The sequence below is a fragment of the Cyprinus carpio genome, chromosome A7 (assembly GCF_018340385.1).
Source record: "Cyprinus carpio isolate SPL01 chromosome A7, ASM1834038v1, whole genome shotgun sequence".
NCBI lineage: Eukaryota > Metazoa > Chordata > Actinopteri > Cypriniformes > Cyprinidae > Cyprinus > Cyprinus carpio.
In genome coordinates, this window is record NC_056578.1 from 36,346,659 (window position 1) to 36,362,930 (window position 16,272).

At 38.6% G+C, this 16,272-nt stretch overlaps 1 protein-coding gene across 8 annotated transcripts in view; it reads left to right on the plus strand.

Annotated features, from left to right (window-relative positions):
- Positions 1 to 1,992: 1,992 nt before the first annotated feature.
- LOC109067730 (neogenin-like) overlaps positions 1,993 to 16,272 on the plus strand; it is a 135,903-nt gene continuing 121,623 nt past the window's right edge. For 6 of the 8 annotated variants that reach the window (XM_042761000.1, XM_042760995.1, XM_042761002.1 and 3 more), the window contains exon 1: positions 1,993 to 2,430. In XM_042761000.1, coding sequence (XP_042616934.1) covers positions 2,358 to 2,430 — 73 coding nt within the window. In that variant the 5' untranslated portion in view covers positions 1,993 to 2,357. The remainder of the gene's footprint in view (positions 2,431 to 16,272) is intronic. The other 2 variants (XM_042760999.1, XM_042761001.1) reach the window with 1 other exon arrangement.

Consider the following 16,272-nt stretch of genomic DNA (forward strand, 5'->3'; position numbering starts at 1 on the left):
AATGTCATAGAGACCTCTTTTAGAATACCATTTGATGCTTTTGCATCCTTTTTGAAGTTTGTAAATCCTTCAAAATTTATCCTGGACGTGATACATTGTTGGAAAGACATGATGGTAAGTAAATGGTGACAGACATTTTATTTTGGGGAGAACTGGGACACTTTTTTTGGAAAGAAGAAGAGTGACATAAAAACACTTAGAAAGAAGTGAGTAGATGAAATTTCAACACAAAAGGCACGGAAGGTGAAGATATATTAACCTGCATCAGTCAGGATGAGTCTGTGAGCTGCAGTACTGACAATCCAGCAAACACTGGTGTCCATATGACATATGATGTCACCGTCCTCAACCAAATAATCTGCTTTAAATTAACAGGGTTCAGTGTTTACAGTGATCAGATTAATTCCGCCAGCGTTTTCTAAACCTGTATTAATCCCTGTAATCCTCAGCAGTTTCACTGCCAAGTGCTTTAATCCTTTAGCCACCAAGTGAGAAAAATATGAAAGTAGCTGTGCAGATGTACAATTCGGTTCTGTCCATCATTACAACTTTCATCTTTCACGTCTGTCCAAACAGGAACAAATAGAGGCCCTTGTTGAAATCCACACAAGGCTCTTGCAGAAAGCAAGGATCTCTGTTTTGTGGATAAGGAACACATTGAGGCGATCCCAAAGGTCCAAGCTAATCAAGAGTAGTGTGTTCATCTGCGAGTGGTAAGAGATCCCATATCAGTATTAGCATAAAATAACAGCCAGCACCTCATGTGTACAACCTGTACATTGCTGCAAATCTCACCACAGCCAATAATGTGTAATACACTAGAGGTAAAAGGTGAATAATAATTACCTATGCAGATTAAAAAGGATGTAATGGTACTGAGGTGAGCAGTGCATGGTTAATATGAGAATTGACCATAATATCCTGTCCACACCCGAAGGATCAAAATATATACACAATTTTCATCGAAGTAGTTACTTGCATTCCTTTACAAAACAGAAAACTGATTAAGAGAAATCAGTCTGAATAAAATACTACACCAACAAAAAAAGGACCATGCAATAATATGTTTTCAAGTACCTTGGCACATGAACATGGTATTAATCATGATTCAGTACCATGGTATTATCATTTGATCCCATCACAGGAACACATTTCACTGAGTAAATCTGCCAGTAGATGGAGCTCTTCCAGGTGAATGTTTACCAGACCAGATCTGCAGTGTTGCATTTTCAGTCGCAGTTGAATGAACAGATTTTTGTCACATTGCTTCTGCCAAGTCGTTGAAAATGTATAAAGACTTTTCCATTGTATATGAAAAAAATAAAAAAAATAAAAAAGCCTTGCCATAAAATGTATTCTAAAAATAATTTAGAGAATGCTGGCTACTAGCACTGGAACCGGTTACATTTTGGTATAGTATCTGGAAGCCTGTGATAAATTATGCCACTTGGCTAACATCATATATTACAAGAGTGTGAGTAGAGACCCATATGGGAATGTTTGGCGCAAAGGCCCAGCAAACTTTAGTCTTTAATTAACAAACTAAGAAATACTCATTTGTGGAACTGAATGTGTTTGTTTTTGAGCCAAGATCATTTGAAACTAGCTGGATGTCTTAATGTTTGTTTCACCAGAGATATTGAACAAATAATTACATTATTTATTTAGTCAATTATTTTAAAATACGTAGGTTTAAAAAGTACAGGCTATGCAATATTGGTTTAAAAATCAGGTTGCCAGATCAAGGATGTGCGGCATGTAAAAATATTTAACATATGTATATAAATTTAAACTAAAGCCTTAAATTGCTCAAAAGAGCATGAAAAAGACTTTAAAGCCATCCCAGGCTTTTGGGGTGTCCACGTGAGATGAATCCAGATCACTTTGTGATCCAGTTCCGGTTTTCCCAGGGTCCGATCTGAGTTCCTGCTGCGCTCTCTCTCTTTCTCTCTCTCTCTCTCTCTCTCTCTCTCTCTCTCTCTCTCTCTCTCTCTGAGATCAGTGAAAAATATCTCCAGCGGGCCGGATTGGCTCTCTCTCTCTCTCTCTTCACCTTTACACATTATGTCTGCACTGACGCCTCTCATTTCGCTCCTCTCCAGCTCGGCATTGGTTTAATCTCGGAAATATGGATTGGCTTTGATTTTACTCGGTCGCCTGTTGAAGTTTTAAAGCGCATTTCACCGGCGGATCGTGCCTCTGCTCAACCAGTCTCATGTTTCCTTCGGCAACTTTCGGAAGTAACTCGTTCCGGATGTGTTCACACTGTTGAACTGATCCGTGCGCGCGATCAGAGGGATTTTAAATACGGATCGAGTTCGAGGCTTTTCACACCTCTTTTATTTGTGTTTAAAGTGATGGCGGAGCGGGGAGCCCGGCTGCTCCTCTCTCTTTTCTGCCTCACGATCACAGTTTCACATGCTGAAAAAGGTAAGACCGAGATTAAAGAGCATTACAACTTTCTGTTGCGCGACCCGCCGTGTGTTAGAGTGAAAGTGGCAAATGCGTGAAATGTGTGCAAACTTATGAAAGTGCAGAAATGAGTACGTGTGACTAACATTTAATAACTTGGACAACTAACACAAAATCGAGGATTTTATCATCGGACACGCTCTGTTTAGACAGCCTCATAAATCAAAACATATGTGTAATATCGCCTTTTAATCTTTGTTTGCCATGAAAAGGCTCATTAACTGCAAAGGTGTGATCTGCATTGACACCTTTACATTTACACCTGAATAGAAAACCCCATTCCATTATTAAATAATGAGTCACCAAACCGACCTCATGGAAAACAAGTAATTACATCTTCTTAATTATAGGTTAATAACCTCATGTATTTGTAAATCAGAGCTTCAAGAGTGTTGGAGTGTCATAGACACAGTCTCCATAAGAAATCATAGTGAGTTAATCCAAAAGTGTTTAATCTATGATATTTTTTTGTACACACTGCATCAGTCGAATAGAGTATGTTTTCAGTGCACACTTGAAAAAAAAAATAGAAATATGTGTTTTGGGAAGAACATCTACCCTATTTCTTTTGGTGTCTGCACAGCTCTGGGTTAAAGAGTGAAAGTGATTTTCTTTCCTCTCTTTGAAACCAAAAAGAAAACATACCTGGGACAAAAACCATTGCTTACATATATAATAGGGTATTTACACTGAAAAGGCAGCACAAAAGCTGCATATACACCCGAAAAAGGTGCATTTATACAGACTTGTTAATGCTGCATATTAGTGACATAAATGCATTTACACTGATTATATTTTCGGAAATTTTCCTTTGAAATCAGTTTTATAAATTGGAAACTATGAATAAACTGATATTGTGAATAATTAAATATATGCTCAGACATGACGATAGCAAACTTGAAGATTCCATTTCATTTACGCAGAGCCAATGCAGCATCACAGGCACCTCTGATACAGGGACTGAGCTGGCTCAGAGCTACCACATTTATTTAGTACTGTTTTATGTGCCGTTGCATTGCATTCTGGCACAGAACATGGAGCCGGCACAGCAGCCTTAAAGTTAACTCAGCTGTGTAAATATGCATTTAGAGAGGGTGGTTGTGATTTTTGCTTCAGAGCAAAGAAGTTGAATCTATCAATCTTTTGTTAGTTCATTCATAATATTTGTTCAAACTGAATAGGAAAATGCTCACATTTAATTTGCGTGATGCATTATTTAACTCTTTCATTAGTACTGGTAACACTTTTCACTAGTTTGGATCCGTGTGCTTGATTATTAGGATCACGTATGGTGAGAGCAGGCCGTAGTGGAGTTTGTGTGTCTTGCGTGCAGAGGCTGATGAAAGCTGCTCTGCTGCATGAAAAGCAGTGTGCTGTGGTAAAAAATCACAGGCTTTGCTGGAGATCAGTACAAAAGAGAGAAATGGGGGGCTGGGTGGAATGGGCAGACTCTGTCTGGAAAGTAATAAAACCAGGAGATTAAGGGGGGGAACAGGGAGTTCCTTTGGGAGTTTTGATTGATTCCAGAGAATTGGACCTACATGCGGAGAGCGAGTTTCAAGTTACTAATTGTGGGGTCCCCATCTGAAAATATGTGTTTATTTGAAATACGTTTTCTGAGGTCCTGAAGCACACACATGTTAATCAAAAGCGTTTTTTTTTAAGTTCAGGTGCTTACATCTCACCGATAATGGCATTCCAACTTTTCATTGTGCTGGAAAGGAAATGGGCATGTCTTCATGTGAGAGTTTTTTTTTTTTTGTTTTTTTTAAAGTTGTCTTTGCATCCTTTTTACATTCCATCTTATCTGCATAATCCTGCTGGGAGAGAATTGTGTGCTGATGGCTTCCCTGTGGACAATGTAAACATCATGCTAAACTGTGTAAACACCCTCACAACCTTGTCTGCAAGACTGCAACCACTCAGTTCTGCTTTCTTCGCAGAGGCCTTCATTGCATTTCATAGCACAGACCTCAGTGAAAGGACAGTGTTATTCTAACAAAGGTCTTCTCTAGTACAGACTCTATACCTGGTTATTAATTCAAAACATTTGGTATTTTAAATAAAATTATGCAACTTTTGAGTGGATCATTAGAAGGCTTTACTTATTATATTATAACCTAGTGATGCACCAAACTTTTGGCAATCTGAAATATTCGGCCTAGAAAGCAAAGATCTAGAAAGTTCCCTTTTGAAGGGCCGAATCCATTAATTAAAGCTATAAAGTGTGTCATTGTCTATTTCATGTACACAGTTTGAATAAGCTACAACAGGTAAACATGTCAGCTGTGTGGACAAACTTTACAGTAAACAAAGAATGATGCTAAACAACCAAATTTGTAAAAAGTGTTGTGAAATATCGGGAGATGACTCACCGCTGTAGAACTTTACTATACCTAATAACACCATGAACAGCGCACCGAGTTCAATTCCCCGATTTTAATTCCGCAAACTTTATTTTGAGTTTTGGCCTTCTGCTAATTGAAAACTTTAATTTTGGATTTTATCAAAAAATATTTTTGATGCCTCACTATTTTCACTACATATATTAATATTTCACACACACACACACACACACACACACACACACACACACACACACACACACACACACACACACACACACACACACACACATATATTATTATTTTAAGAATTTTTTATTTTATTTTACTAATTTTCAGGATGTGGAGAGATATATTTTTATCATAGATAAATGGATGCCATGGTAATATTCCGTCAGTGCAAAAGCCTGTTTGTCCTCAAAGCTGTCCGTTGTTGTGCATTATAATCATTATCCAAAGTCATCATTACTGTTGCAGCTGCATGTTTTCAGATGTCAGGGAACAAAGAGGATCAATATCACAGTAACAAATTAAGTATTGTCAGCAATTGAATCTCACTGGAAACAGGGCGTCACAATAAGCTCCAGCTGAGAGATCTAGCCTTCAATGTTCTTTATTAATTTAGATGGACAATGGGTCCTTGGCTAATTGCCTAATGTGCAAATCAAGGCTTGATAGTAGCATGTAAAGTAATTATGATTGATGGATTTATTTGCTTATTGCAATTCCAGCAAAAATGCTGGTTAATAATTTGACCTGATATTTGTCAACACATAATTTGGGTTTCTTTGTGAGGGAGTCAAACCCTTTCATTGTCTTTGTACTAAGCAATATGGCAGTGTGTTGGTATGTTTGAGACGGCATACTATGTACAGTTTCAATGATTTGCAAGAATGGATGACGTACTTAGACGTAGATGATGTAGATGTTACTACATTAAAATGAGGAGGATACAACCAGATCATCTCTCTTTCTTGATTTGTCATTAGATCAGACTGCGAAAATGACTTAAAATTGGATTGTAAATTGGCACATTTTGTTTTGATGACAGAATATAAGTTGTGGTTTTAAACATGCCATGTAGTGAGATCATATGGCAACAATTTACCATTCTACAGTATGAAATGTTCAGTGTTGCATGCTGTTTCAATTATTATTAAAAAAAAATAGTACAGGATATTCTGCACAGTGTATAATAAGTGGTACGTAGGCTCAAGTATTCCATTCCGAGCCTGCCTTTACTAGATTGGCTGTGTCAGAAAACCTTAATGTCAGCACAGACTGTTCACAAGTATTTTTTTTTTTTTTTGTGGTCTCTAAATTGAGGTATGAATGGTTAGAACTGCTTGTGAAAATTTGTGCCCATTTATTGAAATAGTAAGCTTTTGCTGTATGAGATTATTGGAACAATTTCTGAAGATCCAAGCCAACTCTGGTAAATTCTGCGCCATTACCATCAGTAGTGTATCATTATGTTACTGAGTACACTATTTTAGTGTAGCATTTGAGAAAATGACCAGTCTAAGCAAATGCACATGAGGTAGTATATGGCTTTTTGTTGTTGTTAAAGGAATTCCGGTGAAATGGTCATGCCTATGGAATGTTTAGTGGTCAACACCCTCTGAGTGGTTGCAGTTCCCAGTGGATCTCTCTTTGCGGGTGAATTCTTGCTGCCGTGTCTCCTGCCAGCCTCAGCAGCTGGAGAAGATTATTATGCATGTGTGATTTGAATGCTTGTACTTGGTCAAGATAAGCACAATCCAACCTGAGGTTCTGATAAGCCATTTGCAGTGTCTTCCTGTTGGTATGATTGTGTTCACCCTTGCAAATCCAGTCTTTGGTTAATATTAAACTGTATTTGAATAGCTCCAATTATGAGTAGCCATACAGTATCTATTTATTAGAAAAGACAAGCAACATTGTATTGCTTTGCTCATACACAGAGTTACAGATTTAAACAAACCACTTTGAATGTAACTCGTCCTGCATCAGTTGTTTTGCAGATGCAAATCATAATCCAGTCTTGGTATTGGAAACTGAAAAGTTTTGCATGAACAATGTTGTCAAAATGATCCCTGTTCACACAGATCCGTGAATTCCTTAAAACGATGTATTATGCATGCCATGCCAGTAGTTGGCAATGTCACTTTGTAAAGAAACACTATACGTGCCTGCACATAACACGTAATATGCATGTGCATGATATCAACTTTTTCACAAATTTGCATTTTTGTAGTTAACATGGAGACAATAATGGTGTTTTGCATTTTTTAGAAAAAAAGTCTGACCCTTTGAAACCTGCAAAATTTTGCATTTTCAGGTCCCCAACATGCTGTTGTCAGGTAGGTGAATGACCAAAACAAATAAATTTCGTTTTATTTGAAAACGGTGTCACGTAAACGCCCCCTTATGAAGACTTGATGGTGAAACATTAAGCGACCCAGAACACTCAAGTAACCATTAAGCAACACTGTGGTGGTAAGTTTTGCATTAGTAAACACATGAGCACTCAATTGCGGGAACCCATTTTTCCATGTGCAAAACTGGTCTGCTCATTCCAAATAAAACCCATTTATTGCTGACACATTTAGTTTGGAATGTTTAGCTTTCTTTCTTCTTTCTGACAATGCATGGACAGCCTGGTTGCTCAATGCACTACCAGATTAAATATTACTATTGTTCTCTCTCCATTTTCCTATGCTGGTAGTTGAGCTGTCATGAAAATGGGGTCTGCTTTCTTAATGGCCTGTTTTGTAGCATTTCACTTAATACGAAAATCTGAAAAGACTAGTCATTACAGTCTCCACACACCTGCTGTATATGCTGACAAGCAAACTTGTGCTGTATTTCCCTTCATTTGGTTCCCTGTTTTCAGCAGTAAATGTTATATGTGAGTAATGACAGCATGAACTGATATCTGTGCCAAGCATCCCGGCAGACTAAAGCTGTGAAATCATTGAAGGTGATTGCAGCACCCTGTTGTAGTTGTACATTGCTTGAACGCTGAAGACGGGCACTGCAGGGGCTCTTCCCTCACGGCTCTGCAAAAAGGCCTCAGTGTGGCACAGAGCTGTATTCTGTAGATGGATTGTGAATGAGCTCAATATCAGGGCCAGTCTGCCAGAACTTAGCTTGTTGCTCTTGGCAGCTCAAGACGTGCTTAAGATCTTCTCAACATGTTTATCGCAAGGTCCGGAAAGGGCTCTTCATACCTGCCTGCTCGAAAAACAAACACTCCTTCCTTTGCTTAACCAAGGAAGTGTGGAAAATGGAATGCTGGGACTCGAAATTTAAACAGTGCAGTATCTGCATTATTTTTTTTTTTTTATTATTTACCGGTATTTTCCAGCTGTCGTTAATCATTAAAGGTGTAGTTCACCTGAAAATTATTTTAATATAATTGAATTTAAATTACGACAGCGTTATGATGAAAGACAGTTTGGGTGGTTTCTAGGGTTTTCTTGGTTGAATTTTATAACTTGTAGATGGTCTTGCAGCTGCAGTGCTTGCAAGATGAGATATGAAGAATTTCCTCCCGATGGTTAGGAGTGGTGGAAATGATGGAAACCAGCTGCTCTGGGTCCCTGACCTCAAGAATCGACCTCTGACCTTATGATGGATAAATGCAGCTAGAGAGAAAACAGCCAGGAGAAGCAGATAAAGCCAGAAAAGATGATGGAGAGTAGGTGTTATGTTTCAGTGCTGGACCCTTGGACACGTGTCACATGATCCCACCGAGTGTGTTCGTATGGGAGGGGGCATCATTATAGGGAGACCAGCTGTTACTATATATGCCTAATGAGCTGTTTTATGGAAAAGACTTGATGAACATAGATATTTGACCAACTACCTTTGGAATAAGTAGACCTACGTGGAACCTGCACCTACAGAAATCCACAGAAAGCCCCACAGTTTTCCAGAGAACAGTCTTTTCACAAAAGTTTCATCTGATGTGATGGAACTTTCTTTTGAAAAGTTTTAAACACACTGCGTGCACTAGTCACTTTCAGCTACTTTTAAGAGTACTCTGTACTCTGAGCAGTTTAACACATTTAACCATTTAAATTCATTCTGCAGAATTCTTTATGCAGACTGCATGTGAACCTCGAAATAAGTAACTTATGCAAATGCACCCCTTTTCACTTAGGTACACAAAAATAGATTAAGGGAGGCTTTTTTTCCGAAGCAGAGGGAAAACCTCCTGTGATTCTTATTATCAAAGGTACACAAATAATATTTTTCTTGTTTCTGTTGACCCTCACCTTGTAATAAGGTTTGATATTGTTAATTGGGCAATTTTGGAAGAGATACTATTTGCCCGTGATTTTCAGAAGTGGTTTCGGGCCCATTATGCTCATCAAAAAGCAATTACAGGAAGTGATTATTGAGTGATCTTTTTTATGTATGGTAATTATACCAAATGCTACTTTTGTACACAATTGCCCCCCTTCTTCGGAATTATGCAGAATCATGTACACAATAACATGATTATTGGATAATTACCAGTTGCGATCAGATGATATCGCAGTCATTACCCTTTACATCTTTTTGGGGCAAAATAGACGCTCAGGGTTTTTTTTTGTATACATGTTGAGCTAGTAAGATTGTTTCACTGAGGAAGTCCCAAAAGATAATAAACCTTTTCACTAAGCAGTGGACCAGGCTGACCCAGCCGCACCAGCCCACTTCATAGTCTTACTGCCGCTGCCTGCATTCCCAGCATGGCTGGGCCAGTAATTCACGGTCAGGGTGGTGTCGCACATTGCTTGCCGAAAAAAGGGGGGTCAGAGGTTCAATTGCTCCCCCTGGGTAAAGCCTTAGATACATAGTTACTGTACAGCTGCCCCACGCTGATTACAGTGGTAATTAATTTCTAATGAGGGTTGGACCACTTGCTTGTGCCAGCCTGCATTGAGCCCACAGGCTCCAGACATATTCTACTATGCCCCATTTATTTAAAGAGTGTGTAATATTCTCCAAAAGTTCCATTCTGCTTTATGATGTTGACTTTTCAACACTTTTTTTTATTACATCGCTATATAGCGTTATGAAAAATATTTGTCTTTTCAGTTTGTGTGTGATTAAATGAAGTTTTTCGCACTCCTGGTTCTAGTTCAGTTAACCCATCCCGGTTCATTTAATGCTCTTAGTGGAAGCACATTTTCAGTGCATTTAATCACTTTTAATTAAAGTAGGTGACTTGTGTATTGTGGTTTTGGGTCAGTGCTGAAGCGGCTTGTATTGATAAAATTTCCTGAGAGGAAACTGTTCTGTGGAATACAGGAAGCCATTAGGAAGTCTGGGCCTCACATCTATCTGCAGCCAGTAAACAGTGTCCAGCCCCTTGTGTAAGCAGTATGAGCTTTAGTGCTCATGAAAATAATTTTGTTGTGAAATGAACAACAAAACCCACAGAAAAAAAAACAAAAAAACCAACACATGCTGATTTCAGGCAGCCAGTGTCACAAATAATTAAAGTCTTAACAAGACAAGTCTTAACAAGACAAAACAGAGTTTTTATTTAGAGTAGCCTAGATGTTTTTTGTTTTTGAGTTTTGGCTGTTTAATGGTGCTTTCATTAGTAATATATGAATGTTTATCTGAATAAATCATATTAGTTGCTAGGGTGCTCTAGATTGTTGTTCTTGCATTATTATGCAATTTTAGCTGGTTGTACTGGATGGTTGCTAGTAGTGACGCAACAGCCAAAAAAAAAAAATATTGGCCGAAACAGCAGAAAAAAAAAAAATGGTTTTGGTCGAAATGGCTTTGGAGGACCTAAAACATTGATTGAAAGTTGCTGAAGAACTGTACTATGATTGTTTCTTAGGTACGTGAGTTGGTTTTCGGCCAAATGAATACTTCGGTTTCAGTAAAAAGTTAGTTTCGGTGCATCACTAGATGCTAGAGCATTACTAATTGGTTTCCTATTTGTCCAAGTCACAAGTTCTCTGTGAAGATATTTTGTCCTGTTTTATTGCCCGACAAGCATAAGTAAGTTAAGTTGCTCAGAAAAGCAACAACACACAGCTCTAAGTTTCAAGATTTTAGTTGTCTTTCATGTATGTAGCAAAATTGGTGTGACATAAATGTCAAAGTATGATTTTATAGTATATATATATATATATATATATATTTGTTGATATTACTTCACCGGCCTTTCAAAGCAATCATATCTCTTTATTTTATTTTATTTTATTTTTTTGGACTGATGTTCAGTTTACCCTTTAGAGAACCAAGATTATTTAAGTGTACTGGGAGAAATGATCTTCAGAATGAGGTTTACCTAATATACATATTTCTTATGTTTTGTTGTGCACACATTGGGACTCATTCAGGTTGTTATTGAACCCTAGTAACTGAATTACTCAAGGTAAACCTTTCCTAATATAATTTCAAGCTTTGTCGTCCATTTTCATCTGGCGAGTTTTTTCCGCTAATGAACAAGTAAATGAGACCATTAAGGTTGTGCGTTTCTGGTGAATGGCAAATACAAAAAAATGAATGCTGTCCACTTGCCCGTTGGATTTCTTCACCAGAAATGTTATACAGAGCATTGATCACCCATGAAATCACATATCGCCAAACATCACTCCAGAATCTCAGTGGAAAATTGACTAGTAGTTAAGTGGTTATGGAGCTGTGCTGTATTGGGCCCTTGAGAACCTCCGCAATGCCTCGCTACGTCTATCCTGTTGTGCGCTGCTCCTTTTTGAATTTCAATCAGCGATTGATATGTTGTTATGTGAAGGCATGGGGGATGGAGGTGAGGTGTAATATGTGGCGTGACCAACGGAGACTCATTTGAGGCTCATTTGTGTCTGCTCTCATCCCAGGGGACACATGCCGTAAACTGCTAGCCGCTGGGCTTGCAAACACTACTTTTACTGACATCTCCAGCTAGCTTGTGCTGATCTCAGGCTGGAGGTGGTACAATCAATATTAACCCCCTCCCTACCTCCTTCTCTGTTGTGGATCACTTCATCATGAGCTGTCACATCTACCACACCTTAGTTTGTTATATTGAATTAAATGCGCTGTGGTTGCAGTATTGCTCCTTTAGCCCATGTCATTGGGGTTCAAGAGCATAATTGTCTCCTGGACTCCATTAACCAACCATATGTTTTATGGGTATTTACCATAATGTGATTGAATTATTCTGCTTGTGACACTGTGTGTTTCTTACAAATGCATTGCATACTGGGAAATGCTAATTCTGTAGTGTCTCTACCTTTCCATATGGCGCTGTATATGCGTTGCTACCAAATGAGTCGTTTTTGAAATGAGATTGTAGATGAGTGTGAAAAAGACATTTAAGGAGGATGAAAAGGACAAAGCTTGTGAGATGAACAACAAATAATTCATGTTTTTCAGATACTAGCTCCACCGAAAGTCACATTTGATCCATTTCCCCTTGTAGCCGACTTCCATTAATAATGGACGATAGTTTCTCCCCCACCTGAGTCCTGCAGGGCACAAATTCCCCCTCCCAGCCCCCCACATTACTCCACTGTGGTTCCCATCATTGACTGTCCTGGTTTGGTTCAGGCTGAGCTTATACATCATATCACACTCTGACTTACTCCTATTGTTGGTTTAGCCAAGTGCATCAGGAGGTGTCTGCTTTGTTGTGTTACAAAGCCAACTGCCACGAGATGACATTTTAATAGAAATGCTGCTTTCTTTTGTTGAGGTCACATTGGACAATGCTTTAGATACCTTCATGCTGTGCTAAAGGAGACATGTGTTTTTTTTTATCCTTCTCTTTTAGCAATGGTACAATGCTGGGGGGTCAGGGGCTGCATGAGTGCTGGAGATTTATGGCTAGTTTAGAGTTGAAGAGGAAAGCTGCGAGACATGCCGAGTGTATGATGTAAGAAACTGGCCAGGCTTACTCCCACTGCCAAAGTGAATGAAGAAAGTGATGAATCAATGAGGAAAAATTAAAGGATGCCTCCTAGTGATCTGATTCAGGCATCCCGAATCCTGGTGGAAAATTAAGGTCATTCCAGTTTAAGAGGGTCAGGCTGGTATTTGGAAAATGATCGCTGGATTGTTGCGGGTCTGAGATGGTCTATCAGATGTTAGTAGCTTAAAGGAATATTTTGGGTTCAATACAAGTTTAGTTTACGTTTTGTGGCATAATGGTAATTACCACAAAAATAAATTTCAATTTGTCCCTTGTTTTCTTTGAAAAGCAAAAATTGAGGTTACAGTGAATTACTTATACTTATTATACAAAGGTAACACTTTACAGTAAGGTCACATTAACATTAACATCAAATAACAATGAGCAGTGTATTTGTTACAGTATTTATTGATATTTGTTAATGTTACTTAATAAAATTATGACTGTTCATTGTTAGTTCATGTTAGCTCTGGTCCATTATTTAACCCTTAAGCAACTTTTGATTTTAATAACATATTAGTAAATGTTGAAATTAACATTAACTGAGAACTAATTTTCATTGTTAGTTCATGTTAACACACATCAGCCCCTTTCACACTGCACGTTGGACCTGGAAAATTGCCGGAACATTGCCGGGTCACCTTCTGTGTGAACGCAAACACGTCCCGGGATTGATTCTGGGATTGGTCGGGGACCTAGTAACATTGCCGGGTTCAGTCCCGGAACGAGCGCTGTGTGAACAAAAGCCAGATCTAATGCCATAAAGGGTGTGTCGTAGTGATGACGCACGTTATCATGCGACTCTTTTGCCAGGTGTTTTGAAGGCAGATCAGCGTTTGCGACGAAAAAATATGTGCAAACTGTAATGAAGCAGAGATCAGTTAGTTCCTCACTTTCCGCGCTGATGCTGAGATCGTTGGAAAGTTTAATTGAAAGTTAACGTGCCTAGCGTTTTCGACTCGTACATTACACGTCACACCCTGATATCACGTGTCTTCACGGGACCTTTACGGGTTGTGTGTGAACGCAAGCAAATATTCCGGGTAAACACTGGCAGTATGAAAGTGCAAAATTTAGTGACCCGGGAACAACTGGCGGGACACATTACCCGTGTATTTTCCAGAATCGCAGTGTAAAAGGGGCTTTAGTTAACTAATGTTAACAAATGGAACCTTAATGTGAGTTTTTTTGGTAACACTTGACATTTGAAGCTTTTTTTCCTTAAAGCTTTAAATGATTTCTTCTGTTAAAGCTTGCGTAAATAACACCATTGTTGTTGTTTAAATGTTTTTTACAGCCTTGTAGGACTAGGACTTTCAGGGTAGTCCTGCTGATCAACCATCTAGACCGGCTTGGACCAGCTAATGGCCATACATGAAAAATCCTGATTGTAGCTAGATTGTTCAGCAGTGAAGAACTGCCTTCTCAAACTAATAACACATCCGCCTCTTTTTATCACATACTAGCATTACCCATAAACCGCAGAAGCTCTGCTGCCACTGAAAAGGGAGCTTTGAGATGTGTTATATGCTGAGAAGTTTACTGATCCATTGGGGAGCTAGTTGGTAATACCATGCTATACAGAGGTGTCTGGATTGATCTGGCATAGTCATAGAGTACATGGGCTTCTGAAGAACACATTTCCACTCTAACCCCAGTTCAGGCAGCAGAACCTGATTCATTTTGTTAGACCAGTGTTCGGATGTCCATCACACCACATCCATTAACCGTAATGGTTAGAGAAAGAGCTCCTGTGTCTGGATGCGGTCTAAATCACATCTCTTCATTCCCACACTTAAAGATCTTCGCCCAAACAGGTGTTTTTCTGCCTGAGTTACATTCTTTTAGGAGCTTACTAAAACAGTGAATGCTGACAGTGCTTGTTTAGTAATGTGAGTAAGCCGATGCAAATTATGAAAATTATCTGAAGGCTCAGTCTACAGAGCATTTTATTCCATTTGATAATTCAGCTACTCACTGTGTGTCTCTAATTTAACTTCTAGTTTTTGAATATCGGCTGTGGCGAAGCACTTATCTGAGCTTTGTGAATTAAATTTTCTTCCATTTGAAATTCATTTTAAATCTCTCCATTACTTTTCACTCGTCAGAAGGCTCAAAATTATTTCCAGGGCTTCCAGGGTATTTGTTGTCCTAAAGGCGATTGTTTCTGTCCATCAGTCTTTCTGTCATCTCATTGATCCCTGTAAGTCATGAATATGTAGAAGAGGCTGCTGAAAAGGAGCTGGGAGGAGTTATTGATGTTTGACATTGAGAATGTGCTAAAATAGCTCTGGAATCATTTTCTCTTTAAAAAGGATTTTAACCTTTAAATAGAGTAGTAAATACACTTTTTTAAAGCAGATGTGATAGCAGAAAGTTCTATGAATAGACAAGCAAGAGCTCATGATACACAGAGACCAGGCCTGTAGCAACAAAACTAAGAACTATAATTTTTTCTTAATTATGATTGCACTTACCGTTAACACTGGTAAACCTCAAAAGCTACTCAAAGAAATCACACCAATCACGTTTAGAGGAGTATGCGTGTGGAGCACCATTCATAGCAGTGTTATTTGCCTGTTGCCGTGAAATATGCTAATTGCTTTTGTACAACTGCTGTAAAAGCAAATATTTTAGCTGCACCACAGGCGAGAATGTTTTTCATAAGCGGCTAGCATAAGCAGGGTTATACGTTATTATGAGAGATGTGCATGAATAGTGCATGAATAATGCTTGTATACTGCATATCAGATGTCTAAATCTGTGTGTGTCTGCTGGAAAAAATGATCATGTTATGAGATGGTGTCATAAAAGACAAGGCAGACATTATTATATTGGTTCTCAGATATGAGCGTTTCTTCACCCAGGGGTGAAAGTGTGTTTTGAGGCTTTTGTTTTGATGCTCTGTATGTGAAGCATCACGCCAGGAACAAAAATCTGATCCTGATCACAAATGACTTGAGAAAGAAAATGAAAAGTGACATCTTTCAGCCACTGCTGTGTTCTGAATAAATTTCTGCCTAAATTTAGTTACCCATTTTGTCTGGTTACAGCCTAGATCAAGAAAACAGCCCAAATATTCCAGTTGTTTAAAGAGGGAGACTCTCATTCACACAGCACATAAATGTTCAAAGGGGAATCAAATGAGCCTTATTTTGAGTTGACTTCTATTTCTCATTGTGTGTTGGTGTTGGTCAGGGGCTTGGCAGCATTTTTACTTTTCCAGCAGATTTTAGTAAGCATGGATGGTTTTTAAAGGAGTTGCAAGGGTAAATTATAATCTTTACACTCTTTAATTAAACACACTCTGTGTGGTCTTGGATATTTTTACATGTTCAGTTTGAATGTTCTCAATCTGTTTCATTTAGACTGACACCTCCCACACTGAGAGTTGGAAATGTGGTAAAAATGTGGATGTTATGCTCAGCTATGGAAAGAAACCACAAGATTTCAAACTGTGGCGTGCGCACAATCCAAGAATTCATCTCTAACGATGACTGTGTGGAACTTGATACAGGGTGTCCACTGGTCCGTAAATGTGCTAAA